The sequence below is a fragment of the Staurois parvus genome, unplaced genomic scaffold (assembly GCF_062004578.1).
Source record: "Staurois parvus isolate SC_StPar_1 unplaced genomic scaffold, SC_StPar_1.0 ptg000422l, whole genome shotgun sequence".
NCBI classification, from domain to species: Eukaryota; Metazoa; Chordata; class Amphibia; order Anura; family Ranidae; genus Staurois; species Staurois parvus.
The window spans coordinates 4,378,729-4,392,912 of record NW_028318218.1 but is presented as its reverse complement, the minus strand read 5'-3'; the positions used below and the strand labels follow the sequence as shown (position 1 = coordinate 4,392,912).

The window sequence follows — 14,184 nt, the reverse complement described above, 5'->3', positions numbered from 1 at the left end:
GAGTTCTATTAGTGAGGTCATTCATTCTTTGAAAAACAGGTGGCAATTATTGCCCTTATTTAAGGAAGGAAGGCAGCAAATGTTGTACATGCTGGTTACAGTTCATTTCTCTCTGAAATTCTGAGAAAAATGGGTCGTTCCAGACGTTGTTCAGAAGAACAGCGTACCTTGATTAAAAAGTTGATTGGAGAGGGGAAAACATATAAAGAAGTGCAGAAAATTATAGGCTGCTCAGCTAAAATGATCGCAAATGCTTTAAAATGGCAACCAAATTCTGAAAGACATGGAAGAAAGTTAAAAACTACCATTAGAATGGATAGAATAGCCAAAATGGCAAGGACTCAGCCAACAATCAGCTCCAGGAAGATCAAAGAAGGTGTAAAGTTACCTGTGAGTACTGTTACAATTAGAAGACGCCTATGTGAAGCCAAGCTATCTGCAAGAAGCCCCCACAAAGTCCCACTGTTGAAAAAAAGACATGTGCTGAAGAGGTTACAATTTGCCAAAGAGCACATTGACTGGCCTAAGGAGAAATGGCGCAACATTTTGTGGACTGATGAAAGTAAGATTGTTCTTTTTGGGTCCAGTGGCCGGAGACAGTTTGTCAGATGACCCCCAAACACTGAATTCAAGCCACAGTACACTGTGAAGACAGTGAAGCATGGTTGCGCAAGCATCATGATATGGGGATGTTTCTCATACTACGGTGTTGGGCCTATTTATCGCATACCAGGGATCATGGATCAGTTTGAATACATCAGAATACTTGAAGAGGTCATGCTGCCTTATGCTGAAGAGGAAATTCCCTTGAAATGGGTGTTCCAACAAGACAACGACCCCAAACACACTAGTAAACGTGCAACATCTTGGTTACAGACCAACAAGATTGACGTTATGGAGTGGCCAGCCCCATCCCCGGATCTTAATCCAATAGAAAACTTGCGGGGTGACATCAAAATGCAGTTTCTGAGGCAAAACCAAGAAATAGAGAAGAACTGTGGAATGTAGTCCAATCATCCTGGGCTGGAATACCTGTTCACAGGTGCCAGAAGTTGGTTGACTCCATGCAACACAGATGTACAGCAGTTCTCAGAAACAGTGCTTATACAACTAAATATTAATTGATTCAAAGGAAAGCAAAATCTTCAAACATTTTTCAGTTTATATAGTGAATGTTTGAGTTTGTAAAGAAGAATACAAACACTGCTATTTTTTTGAACAGTCTAATATTCACTTTTCTTCAATTTTTTTAGAGGAACAACACAAATTTGATATATGTTTCTTCATGTTTTGATTTGGAATAGAATGTGTAGTGTTCCCAATGCACTTGTGTGTTTGGAAATAAAAGTTATTAGAAGGATTTTGAGCTTTATTAACTTTTTTCAACACACTGCTATTATTTTGAACACAACTGTATGTACAACTGTAAATTATATGCCATGTAGAAATATCATTTCTACCAAAAACAGTGATTGATCAGGTTAGTGATGTCTGACTATTATTTTGAACACAACTGTAATATATATATATATATATATATATATATATATATATACACACATATTATATTGCCAAAAGTATTGGGATGCCTGCCTTTACACGCACATGAACTTTAATGGCATTCCAGTCTTCGTCCATAGGGTTCAATATTGAGTTGGCCCACCCTATATGTAGCTATAACAGCTTCTCTTCTGGGAAGGTTGTCCGCAAGGTTTAGGAGTGTGTCTATGGAATTGTTTGACCATTCTTCCAGAAGTGCATTTGTGAGGTCAGGCACTGATGTCGGACGAGAAGGCCTGGCTCGCAGTTTCCGCTCTAATTCATCCCAAAGATGTTCTATGGGATTGAGGTCAGGACTCTGTGCAGGCCAGTCAAGTTCCTCCACCCCAAACTGGCTCATCCATGTCTTTATGGACCTTGTTTTGTGCACTGTTGTGCAGTCATGTAGGAACAGGAAGGGGCCATCCCCACACTGTTCCCACAAAGTTGGGAGCATGAAATTGTTCAAAATGTCTTAGTATGCTGACACCTTAAGAGTCCCCTTCACTGGAACTAAGGGGCCAAACCCAACCCCTGAAAAAAAAACCCCACACCATAATCCCCCTCCACCAAAACCTTTCACTTGGCACAATGCAGTCAGGCAAGTACCATTCTCCTGGCAACCACCAAACCAAGACAAATCTATCGGATTGCCAGAGAAGTGTGATTGATCACTCTGGAGAACAAATCTCCACTGCTCTAGAGTCTAGTGATTCCCCCTTTACAGATAGCTAAAAAGTTCAACGGTGTCAGTAGAAACGTATCTGAGAGACAGAAACTGCTCATTGCTCAAGGAAACCCTAGTAACCTATGAAGGAATCCTGGGGTTCCGTGGAACTCTGGTTGAGAAACCCTGTTATATGGGATAGCAACAGGTTACAGAAAACATGAGTTTACATTGTTATGTTTCTGTTTTGCATACTTGTTTACTTTTTCATCAGACTGTGCTATGTACCATCAGACAGTCTACCTCCCCCAATGAACTGGTCATTTGGAGAAAGCCAAGGGAGAAATAAACATATTCATTCTGTGCCAATGTAGCAGGAGCTACCAGCAGTTGGCTGAAGGTAACGTAGAAAAGAATAGTGTTAAATAAAAAATGGCGGGAAAGGACGAACACTTTCACTGTACTGTTCATTTAAGCACAAGAGACTCAATTTTACATGCAATGTCCTTCTTGTACAGAGGCTTACCTAGAGTGTTCTATCTCGCCCCCTCTCCACCTTCCGTCTCAAGGTTTTAGTTTCACAACTTTTAGAGATAGTTTCTGACATCTGAGATGTGACATTATTCTATTTTTCTGGATTTAAAAATATCTCACACCAACCACTTACTTATCTTTGGTATAAAATTAAAGGTAACAAACTTTAGAACAGAGGCTTTGAAAACATCTGGTACCTAGTCTTTCTGTTTTATTTGTTCTCTGTAATTGCATTATTAGTTTTGTTTTCAGTGTCTCAACCAGACAAATCTATAACATGTTATATCTCACTCACTAGAACAAAATCGTGAAATGTCAGCTACATTTACCTGAATCTCAGGGAAAAGCCTAAAGTCTATAAAATAAGAAGTATACCTGAAGTAGACTTTTTGTGTTGGGAGTCTTCTTCCTTTTCCTGACTTTTTTCACAAAATAACATTTTAGGAATCTGGAAAAAATAACCAGCATTACATTATCATGTCTTTCATTCCTGTTATATCTGTTCAGTTTTTAAATATTCTCTACATTTACCCTCGTATACAATCTTAGCTTTGTTTAAAGTCTTCACCTTTGAGAGGCAGTATCATACAAGAAAGCCTCTGCAGCAAGGCACGCAGCTGTAAAGAAGAAATTGAATACTTGCCTCTCCTGCTCTGCTCAACAATACTCTGCTTTAGAGAAAATATCTCCCAAAGCCTGCTGGGAAACCGACACTTCAAAGAGTGTCAATCTCCTTAGTCCCCTGCAGCTCTCAATGGTTCCACCTGCTGACCTCCATGTTACTACAGAAAAAAGTAATGACATGGAGGCCAGGTCAGCTCAAGGAGTAGGAAACCCACACCTTAAGGAGAAATATAAAAATTGCACCATTATAATAATACAGATTAATAATTAGGAACAAATGCTGAGATTCTCGCATCACCCTAATCTTGAGGGTTCTTTCAAATGGTTGTTTTGATGAGAATTATAGATGATACATATGATCACAGGGCATAAATAAGTGATTTTCATGTCTCCACACAGTCCTACAATGATGATAAGAGTAGGCATGTCAGTTTAAGATGTAGATTTCTTGGTTAGCCACCCAGTGTCCAAGGATCCAGTGGGCCATTGGCTCTCCATAGATTTCCCTCTACTGCATGCAGAGCACATCATATTAATCATATCCATTTCTAAGCAACCATTATATTTCACTTTCTGCCACTTCAGGCTTTTTGTTCATAATAAACAGCTCCAGTTAAAAGGATTTTTTTTTAATTTTTGGATGGAGTCTGGAAGGGTTAGAACCTATGTTGGTTTATTAATGTTGTTTCTGGCACTGGAGTATAAATAGGTTTCGTGTGGCCAACAAGTTTCAGTTTAGGAAGGCACACATAGTGAGAGCCAGATTGTGATTCCTCAAGGACCCCATTCATGTCCAACAAAAATATGGTGCAATGCCACACACATAGTATAGTTAGCTTACCTTCTTCATGCTTCTGTCAGACCAGCCTTCCATCCACTGCACAGAACATTTCTTGTACAGAGCTGGATTACTTTCACAGTTTATGGTGAAATTAGTGTTTGTACAATCCATGATGAGAACAATATGCAAATTTTGTTGAACCTCTGAAACAAAAAACACCCAAAACATATCAGGGAAGATCTATAACTTTCACACAATGCAGCAGTAAACAACTTCTGTATTTGCTGCATACTGATTGCACTGAAAACCGCATTTTTATGAGGACTATCATGGTTTCTGCTACTAATGATGTACAGTGGGTATAGAAACGAATCACCCCCTTTTAAAACAATCACATGTTATTCCTTTGCAGCCTGAAATGAAGACGGACACAGTTTTTTGTTTTATCCAGCTGTATTTGCTCAGTGCAACTTATAATATCCAAGTGAAAGATATAACACCAACAAGTCAGAAAAAAATGTAATCGAAAACAGAATCACTGAGTTTGAAATAGGATCACTCCCCCCCCTCCTATAAATGACTTGTGAACTCATTCAGGTGTAGCTAATCACCTACTCAATGGCACACAAAGCCATTAACCAATTCAATACCGGGCAATTTTACACCTTCCTGCCCAGGCCAGTTTCAGCGCTCTCACACTTGGAATGACAATTGCGCGGTCATACAACATTGTACCCAAACTAAAATTTTATAATTTTCTTCACTCAACTAGAGCTTTCTTTTGTTGGTATTTAATCATCGCTGGGGTTATTTTTTGCTAAATTAACAAAAAAAGACCAAAAATTTTGAAAAAAAAACACACGTTTTTCTTTGTTTCTGTTATAAAAGTTTGCAAATAAATAATTGTTCTTCATAAATTTAGGCCAAGATGTATTCTACTACATGTCTTTGGTGAAAATAATTCAAATTAGGATGTATTTTTTAGTTTGTAGGAAAGGTTTAGAGTTCACAAACTATGGTATAGATCTGAAAATTGATCCATCCTGAAGTACTGACGGCCAATCTAATTTCTTGAGGTCCAAGAATGTCAGAATAGTACAGATATCCCCCAAATGACCCCTTTTTGCAGAGTAGACAGTCCGACGTACTTCATAAGAGGCGTGGCGGTTTTTTGAAGTTGTATTTTTTTTCGTCATAATTTTTCGGAAAACTAAAAAATGCAAAAAATTTTTTTCGCTATTTTTTTTTTTACATACTGTCACCAGTGCAGTACAGCGTCTTCATATAACTGGCACGGCGGTGATCAGGGACACTGGTGACAGTATGAAAAAAAAAAGAAAAAAAAAAATGTTATTTATTTTTGGTTTTTTTTATTTTTAATTTTTTATTACTTTTTTAAGATTTTTTTTTCCTCCATATTTCACTATGTCCAAAGTAGTACAATGTTACCATAGTAACATTGTACTACTTTGGGGAAGTGATCAGTATTTTTTTTTTTTTTACACAATTTGCTTATAGCAAAGAATTACTTTGCTATAAGCAAGCATTTACCTGAATGACATCGATTCATTCAAGGTTTTTTTTTTTTTTTTGTGCTTAGCTGTGATTTGGCCACAGCTAATCACATGACATGTGCATGTGATTAGCTGTGACCATTCACAGCTAGACACTAGTATACAATGGATGGCATGAATGAAGCCATTCATTGTATACAACTGTCATGTAACCTGCTGTGATTGGTCACAGCAGGTCACATGGTACTGGCAACGGGGCCGATACTCAGATCGGTCATCGGCCGTGTCCGAGGTACACGGCTGGTGACAGATCGCGCAGCTGCGCGCAAAAAGTGTGCATATGCGGGAGGACGCCATATGGTGTCCACCCGGAACGCTAATGACATTTGCCGGCCGCCATTCGGCCATAGGGCGGGCGGCAAATGATTAAAAAAGTACTGCCTCGTGTAATATCATCAAAATTCCCTTCCAGTTGATTTTCCCGTTGCTAAGTGAGCCCACAGTCCCGGTGATGTAAGTTTTCAATATTTGTGCTCCAACACAACCGTGATACCCAATGGCCCCTCACCTTCACAAATGAACCTACAGGTTATAGTAGGTCACAATGCGCCTCTCCCCTTCCTATGGGGTTAACCAATAGCTCTCTACTGGTCTCGATTCTCCTCACAAATCAGCCACTTCCTGGGGGGGGGGGCTCTAAATCCTCAGTATTTGTACTGTTGTCTTGCTTCTAGGATCAAACTCACAGCCACAAAACAGCATCCATAGTGTAGTATTTAAAACCATGAAAAAATATTTATTAAAATAAATACTGCAACTGGAAGGGACTTTTGATGATATACATTTATCAGAGACTTTACCACTTGTGCATGTTCTTTTTTTCCGGAGTATTTGCAGGCACCATTGGGTGGTTTTTTTTAAATTGAATTTCTAGATTATATTGTCATTACACGGGGCAGTGCAACACCTTTATTTCTTTTTTTTTTGTGTTATTTCTGTATGTCACAAACATGCATATTTGGTCATTGCAGCAGCTCAGCACAGCATACACGATTACACATTCTGAGTGGCAGCACACATTATCTTTTCTTATACACAAAGCCATTTGACTTTCAACTGTGATAAGCTGTAGTCATTTTAATTAGCTCAGTATGAAAAAGCTTTCCTGGAGCATTTCAGTGCCTGGCAGTGCAACTGAAGCAGCAATCAACTAGAGGTGGCAAGGCACTGTCAAAAGATCTCCAGGATAAAGTTGCAGACAGGAGATGGATACAAAAAAATTTCAAAGGCTTTATTGATGCTTAGAAACGCAGTGAAGTATATTATTAAGAAGTGGAAGGTATCTGGTACAACACAGACCCTCCCTGGATCAGGACATCGCTCTAAACTGGATTAAACAGCATGGAGGAAACTGATCAGAGAGGCTACCAAGAGGCCTACAGCAACTCTGAAGCAGTCGCAGGAATTTATGACAAAGAGTGGTCATTGTGTGTATGTGAAAACAATATCACATATTCTCCACAAATGTGACTTGTATGGGAGGGTTGCAAAAAAAAAGCCACTCCTCAAGAAAGCACACATACAGTCACCACTGAACTTTGCCAAAACGCACCTTGAAGAGTCTGAGGCCACATAGAAAAAAGGGTTAAAGCCAGATGAGACTAAAATTGAATTAATTGGCCTCAACACTAAACGTAATGTCTGGCGGAAAACCAATACAGCTCACCGTCCAAATAAAACCATTCCTACAGTAAAGCATGGAGGTGGTAATATACTGTTATGGGTGGGTGGGGGTTCTCTGTAACAGGGACTGGAGCACTTGTCAGGATAAAAAGAAAAATGGATGGGGAAAAAATACTGTCAAATTCTTGAGGAAAATCTGCTGCCCTCTGCCAGAAAGTTGTCAATGGAAAGAAGGTTTACCTTCCAACATGACAATGACCCAAAGCACACAGCAAAAATTACCACACAGAGGTTAAATGAGAAATAGGTGAATGTCCTTACATGGCTTAGTCAGAACCCAGACTTAAACCCCATTGAAAATCTGTGGAATGACTTGAAGACTGCAGTCCACAAATGGTCACTATCAAATATAACTGAACTTGAGCAGTTCTGCAAAGAAGAGTGGGCAAACACTGCAAAGTCAGTAAAGACATATCCCAACAGACTAAAGGCTTTTTTTCTGTCATGTTGGTGTCATATCTTTCACTTGAGTAAATATAGCTGGATGAAACAAAAACTGTGTCTGTCCTCATTTCGGGCTGCAAAGCAACAAAATGTGATTTTAAAGGAGGTGATTATTTTCTACACCCACTGTATGGGGACCACCTAGGAGTAAGTAAGGACTCCATGACAACAAATCAAGTGACTGCTTGATTAGGTCAGGAAACACACAAAGAAGATTAAAAGACCCACCACTCAAGCTCTTCAGTGTTTTCCCATTCCTATCAGGGTAGGATGAAAATATAGGATGTGAGTCTCGTAGGCCCATATTTTTTTTTTACTTCCGGCCTCCAGGTGGAGTTGCAGCATTTCCCTTTTAAAGAGTTTAATGCCTACCTAGCCAGTAAGTACTTCAAATGAAGAGAGTGGTTTAAAAAGGTGACTTTAATCTTTACTCAGTGAATCCTTCTGCCCTCTCTCTAAGCCAAGGCAAAGATGAGTCAGGTTTTAGAGCTTGCAGCAACTACCCTCTTTATAGAGGAGACGGTGCCTTCATCTTTCCTGCCCCAGCACCGTACCAGCACTGGGCTGATCACTCGGATGTAGGGCATGGGATTTGCATTACAAAGAGGGCACAACTTCCAGTTTTTAGAACACACAACTCCTGGAAGTAATGTAATTTAACACTTCATGTCAGATGCTACTGGGATAGACAGAAATGTCGCATATGAGGCATTTCTACCCTAACAATTCTGCGTACAGAAACTGGAACTTGAAAGAGTAATGGGCAGTCTTTTATCTCCTGGTCAAACATAAGAGGTCAGTAATTTTGTAGATCCACTCTGCTCCAGGTCTGAACCAGCAACACTGATCTGATACCCAGGTCAGTACTGGAAAGCAGTCACTTATTCAACAAGATTCACTTTTTATTGCTAACTGATGGAATTTCAGCAGACACACATGTATTGAGCTATTGAGCTCTGTGGACATGTTCAGCTTCCCATGACCTTTAATGTGGAGGTCAGTGTATATGCATTGGCTACATGTATAGTATTCATTTTTACTCTTTTTTTATTCATTTATAATGCTTATTTATTAGTCTGGACCTTTTGTATTCCAATTAGGTCTTTAGGCACTTCAGCTAAGAAAAATCTAAGCCTCTATTAGAGCTCCATTTATTAAAATTCTGGAAGACAAAGTAAAATTTTTATTTCTGCCAGTTAAGAACTCTTACAAGTCTTCACGACAGCCAGTAATCCACCCAGTACCATAAATAGGTTTTTCTCAAACACTGAGAAGGGGTGGGTAAGATGGGCCTTTTAATTTTCTATGTGTGTTTCCTGTCCTGATCACTGTCTATCTGCACACTGTCTGCATTCAGGGACAAGTACCCACACCCACACAGCTGTCAAACTGAGACCAGCTACTGTGTCATCGCAGCCACTGTGTCAAAACAGACATGAAGGGGACTGCCTGCACATGGAAGCAAGTAACATCTGTGCAATGCATGAGGGCAAGGATGGCCCTGTGCACAGTGTCAGCAGAAGGCTGATCTTTCGAAGAGAGCACAGCTAGAGAAATGACCACATTGTGTTCTCTTGCCTAGTGTAGTCAGTTTTTAATAGGAAAGCACAGTGACTGGCAGGAACACCAGGGATTTCACACAAAGGAAACAATACAAACAGAACAGGATACTTCTTCATACAAGTGAATGGTACAGCAGGCACATATCAGGAATATGAAATGTTGGGTTTACATATTCTTTAACCAGAACTAGCATGCATTCCATAATAAATACATAATTCCCACTCAGTTTATTCCTCAACACCTCTAGCGTTCAAGAGCCATAAAGACTGAGGGAATAAGCTATTTTGCAACCTGGTGGTACGAGAGCAAATACTTCTATACCGCCTACCAGAAGAGGTAGCAATGTATACACAACATTACCAGGATGTGAAGCATCTTCCAATATATTAATTGCTCTGCGAAGACACCTCCCCTCCCCCAATTCTTCAATGCTCGGTAAACTTTTGGTAATGCTCGCTATCTGGCTTTCATGCTAATGCTTTGGTTTCAATGCTGTCTGAGTTTCTTACCTGAAACAAGTAAAGAGATAACCAATTCTGGCATTTTTCTGCCATTCATTAAAAGCATGCTAGGTTTCAGATTCAAAAGGACATGAGTCAGCCCCCATACTTCCCTCATGACAGGTTTTTAAACAACAGACATTTACTAAAGACATTTTATGACTGTAAGTATGCAACCCAAAGCTGATAAGTCAGGTTTTAAAGGTTGCCATCATGACAAATAATCCACTAAAAACTTAAAATATCTTGGGGCATTTTACTGTACATTTTCATTTCTACCCACCTGCCAGGGTCAAGGGTCTTATTCTTGTTTAAGTCACCATTTACATGACAAAGAAGGCAAGGACGTAGCCTCACTTTCTTGTTTTATAATGCATCTGCCCCGTTGATCTACCCTGACATAGTTAATCATGGAAACCTGCAGCCTAGTTTGAGATATACCATGAATGGCAGTGTCAAATCTGGCAGATGATGACCACATTCCTTTAGAACCAGTGCACCATTTCACAAAGTGATCATGTGTTAGCATTAGATGTTAAATCATCAAACTAAATACACTTCTCGGTGCTCTGTATCACTTGACAAGCCTGAGCAACCTATGAATGTTGTGTTCCTCTAGCCAAACTTACTGCAGGTAAAATAGGAAAACACTGGTCCAGTAAAGCCGTCTTCTGATGCCTGGTCTTTCAGTGGAGACAAAAGCGGCTCCAATTCCTCTGTAGTATATAAACCGGGAACCTCACCTACGTAAAAAGAAATATATATTGAAACAAGGTATACCAAACAAAATGAAAGTGAAAAGCATGTCTAAGAATCACACAAATATCAAAGACTGAGCCCCAGAAATGTATATTGTGTGGTTTTTGTGACTAAAACTATAAAAAATATCAAGAGTGCACTAAGATCACGACAAGACCTGAAACCAGTACACTGAACTAAGTGTAAACCTTGATATTTAAACTGCATCAACCTCCTATTTTGAAATTGATGACTATCCATGGCTAGCACAGTGATGTCTTCAGTGATTTTTGAAAATTGAAGAAAAACGTGGAGGAGTTGTCCATATTTAAGAAACTTCAGGCCTCCTGTCATATACCCTTTCCATGCAACTGCATTTCATGCACCACTTTCCCAATGCTACTTGACTGATAAAAGCAAAACTTTTAGGGCTCATGTACACTGCAGCTAATAAACTCACGTTTAGGAGATGTTCAGCGTTTTTTTCAGCAGCCCCTGAACTCACCCTAATGTTTTCCTATGTGTTCTTGTACACATCTTCGTTTACAGTAATTTACAAGCATTTGAGTTTACAGTCGTTTTTTTAACACAGAAAACTTGCGTTCAGCAGTTGATTTTATCAGCATTTCAAACGCAAAATGCTTGTAAACGCAGCACATCACGTTTATAAGCGTTTGCGTCTGAAAATGTTTAACTCTTCCAGTTCCCAATGCTGTCCAGAGCCTTTTTTCATCATGAAAAATGCATGCAAAGCGTTTTCAAGGTATTCAGATGGACAAAACACTTAACACAGGATGTTCCTACCAAGCTTGTCACACATTGTAATGACCAATTGACACCTCAGACTTCTCCCACCCTTGGAAACAAAAGATATGTTAATACCCTTTTACACCCCAAATTCCTCATGAAGACCCCCTGCCAAGTGAGCTTAAGGACTCACTCCACCAGACACCTCTCCCACCCTTGGAAACAAAAGAAATGTTAATGAGCAACTCACACCTAATTATCTCAACATATACTGCTGTCTCTGCTTCTACTCTGTGTATTTCTCTGAAACAGTCTGAAATCACTAATAATTTACCACTTTTCAGTGCATTCTGGGCATTTGGGAGGTTCTCCAGTGCTTATCTTTAAAAAACGCTTCTAAACACAAACACACATAAACGCGCATAAACGCGTTATGCAAACGTGGCTAAACAGACGTTTTTTAACCTACATTTTCCAGCAGTCAGTTTCCATTGTTCAGAAGTGTCCTGTATACATGGGGCCTTAATGGCTACCTAAGAAAGACTGTCCCATTTTTCTCTTGTGACAGTTTTCATGAAATAGTCCTAATACAACGTATGGCTAAAGGTTTGTGGACACCTAAACATGAGCTTGTTGTACAACCTATTCTAAATCCATAGGTTTCACTATTCAGCTATGCTTGAGGTGATTGTAGCCCTATTAGTGCATTTGCGACAGAAACAATTGAGTACTGTCCATGATACTTGTTTTATTTGCACTAACATACAATTTTGAGGACAAGCTTTCGGGGTATGTCCCCTTCTTCAAAGTCCAAACAGTACTATTACAAATCACAAAGTTTAAGCAGAATATTATAAGGGATTGAGAAGAAAAAAAAAAGGCTACAGATAAGATACATCAAGAGCGAGGGGGGGAGGGGCGGGGGAATACTACATTCACACAGAGGGGGTCAAGCTTCAGCTAATAGATAGTCATAAAGCTGTTGGATAATGGTTGAGGAATCCCATGTCCAAGTTAAGGCCGTTATCTTTTGTGTCAAATAGAATTATCATTCTTAGTTCAAATGTTTTTCTTTCCTGGATAGATTTGAATTTTCCTTTCAGAACCAAGACATTGAGGTCTTCCATATCCCGGACATACCCCGAAAGCTTGTCCTCAAAACTGTATGTTAGTGCAAATAAAAAAAATTAAAAAAGTATCACGGACAGTACTCAATTGTTACTATTCAGCTATAACATCCTCTACTATTCTGAGAAGGATTTCCACAGGATTTTGAAGTGTGCCTGTGAAGTCTCATACACACAATGAGAATATAAGACAAAAAAAATGCTTTTAGAGTGATCATCTCATAAACTGATCATTAGTACACAGCTTTCAAGAGCCGATCATAACAATTCATGCAAAAATATGCAAAGGGGCAAGCACGAAAATTGTTTCATAAAATAACAGGATGAACTTGTAATTAGTATAGTATTTGTAAGAAAAAAGTGACAAAAAAGTTGTGTGAAAAATTGCCAAAGGCCACACATAATCGGAAACAAAAGAATACAATACAATACTTTACATCACTTATATTCTGTCTTTCCAGAATTTTTGTAACTTTAGTAATCCATTAATTTTTTATATGGAACTGGCATGCAAAAAAAAAAAAAGGATTATTCATCTGATATTCTCATTGTGTGTACTAGGTTTTAGACTTTATGCCAAAGGAAACAGGCATGCTGGAACACAAAAGGGCCTTCACCAAACAGTTGCCACAAAGTTGAAAGTGGACAATTGTCGAAAATACTTTTGTATGCTGTAGATTACCGTTGCATGCTCTAGTTTACCAATCATGGATAAGGTGGCTGCGTTAGTCTTTTTTTTTTTTTTTTTCAAACTTTTACTCCTTTATTTTCTTCTGGTGATAAGTAGGTAACACACCTCAAAATCACAGGTAACAAACTACAGCAGGTTACAGTACAGACTGCATATGCCATTTTTATTTCGGCTATAGTTACACTTTAAGAGTTCCCTTCACTGGAAAAAGCTGAACCCAACAATTTGGAGGTGTATCCACATAACTTTGACCATATATTAGATGTGATGGCTAGGTGTCCATATATTGAATGTACTGTATATATACACATTACTGCAGATAGTACCAATTATAGCTTCCTTTAAAGCCTCCTATTAGATTAGATTGTAAACACTCCCTTAGAATGTAAGCTCTTATGAGCAGACCCTCTTAACCCTCTTGTATTTCATTGTATCGTAACTGTACTGTCTCCCTTTTTTATTGTAAAGTGCTGTGCAAACTCTGTTGGTGCTATAGAAATCCTGTATATTAATAATAATAATAATAATATTAACATCCAAGTCACATCATCCCTTCTGGCAAATAGCAGAAGTGCCTCCTGTGGCCTCTATCACACTTATCTCACTTCAATCAGTTTTAACAGTCTAGTTATGAATGTTCCCCATCACCTTTCATATTGCATACATGTAAATGGCTTGGGTAGTTAATTAAAACAAAGTGAGTCTGCCACAAGCCTAATTCAGCAGCTGTTAACTACACAAGAACATAATGCTTAGTAAAATGAAACTTACACAGCTGTTGCTCTGCTTCTACTTCCATTAATTTAAAAAAAAAAGTCTCTGTCACAAAGCTAAATATCGGTCTTCTAACTGCCATTGTCTTACAACCTGCATGCTGGTTCTACTGCAATCACCAACCTGACAGTGATGACAAGCAGAAGCTTCAAAGCCCTGGAATTAGCATGCAGTTCACCATAAAACAGGTGTGACACT

General features: G+C 39.0%; 1 protein-coding gene across 3 annotated transcripts in view; it reads right to left on the bottom strand.

Moving 5' to 3' along the window:
* Window positions 1-14,184, bottom strand: part of DYNC2H1 (dynein cytoplasmic 2 heavy chain 1) — a 597,118-nt gene that overhangs the window by 393,525 nt on the left and 189,409 nt on the right. For all 3 annotated transcript variants that reach the window (XM_089687276.1, XM_089687277.1, XM_089687278.1), the window contains exons 51-53: window positions 10,539-10,652; window positions 4,206-4,348; window positions 3,116-3,188 (exon numbers count right to left, since the gene is read on the bottom strand). In XM_089687276.1, the coding sequence (XP_089543402.1) occupies window positions 3,116-3,188; window positions 4,206-4,348; window positions 10,539-10,652 (330 nt within the window). The remainder of the gene's footprint in view (window positions 1-3,115; window positions 3,189-4,205; window positions 4,349-10,538; window positions 10,653-14,184) is intronic.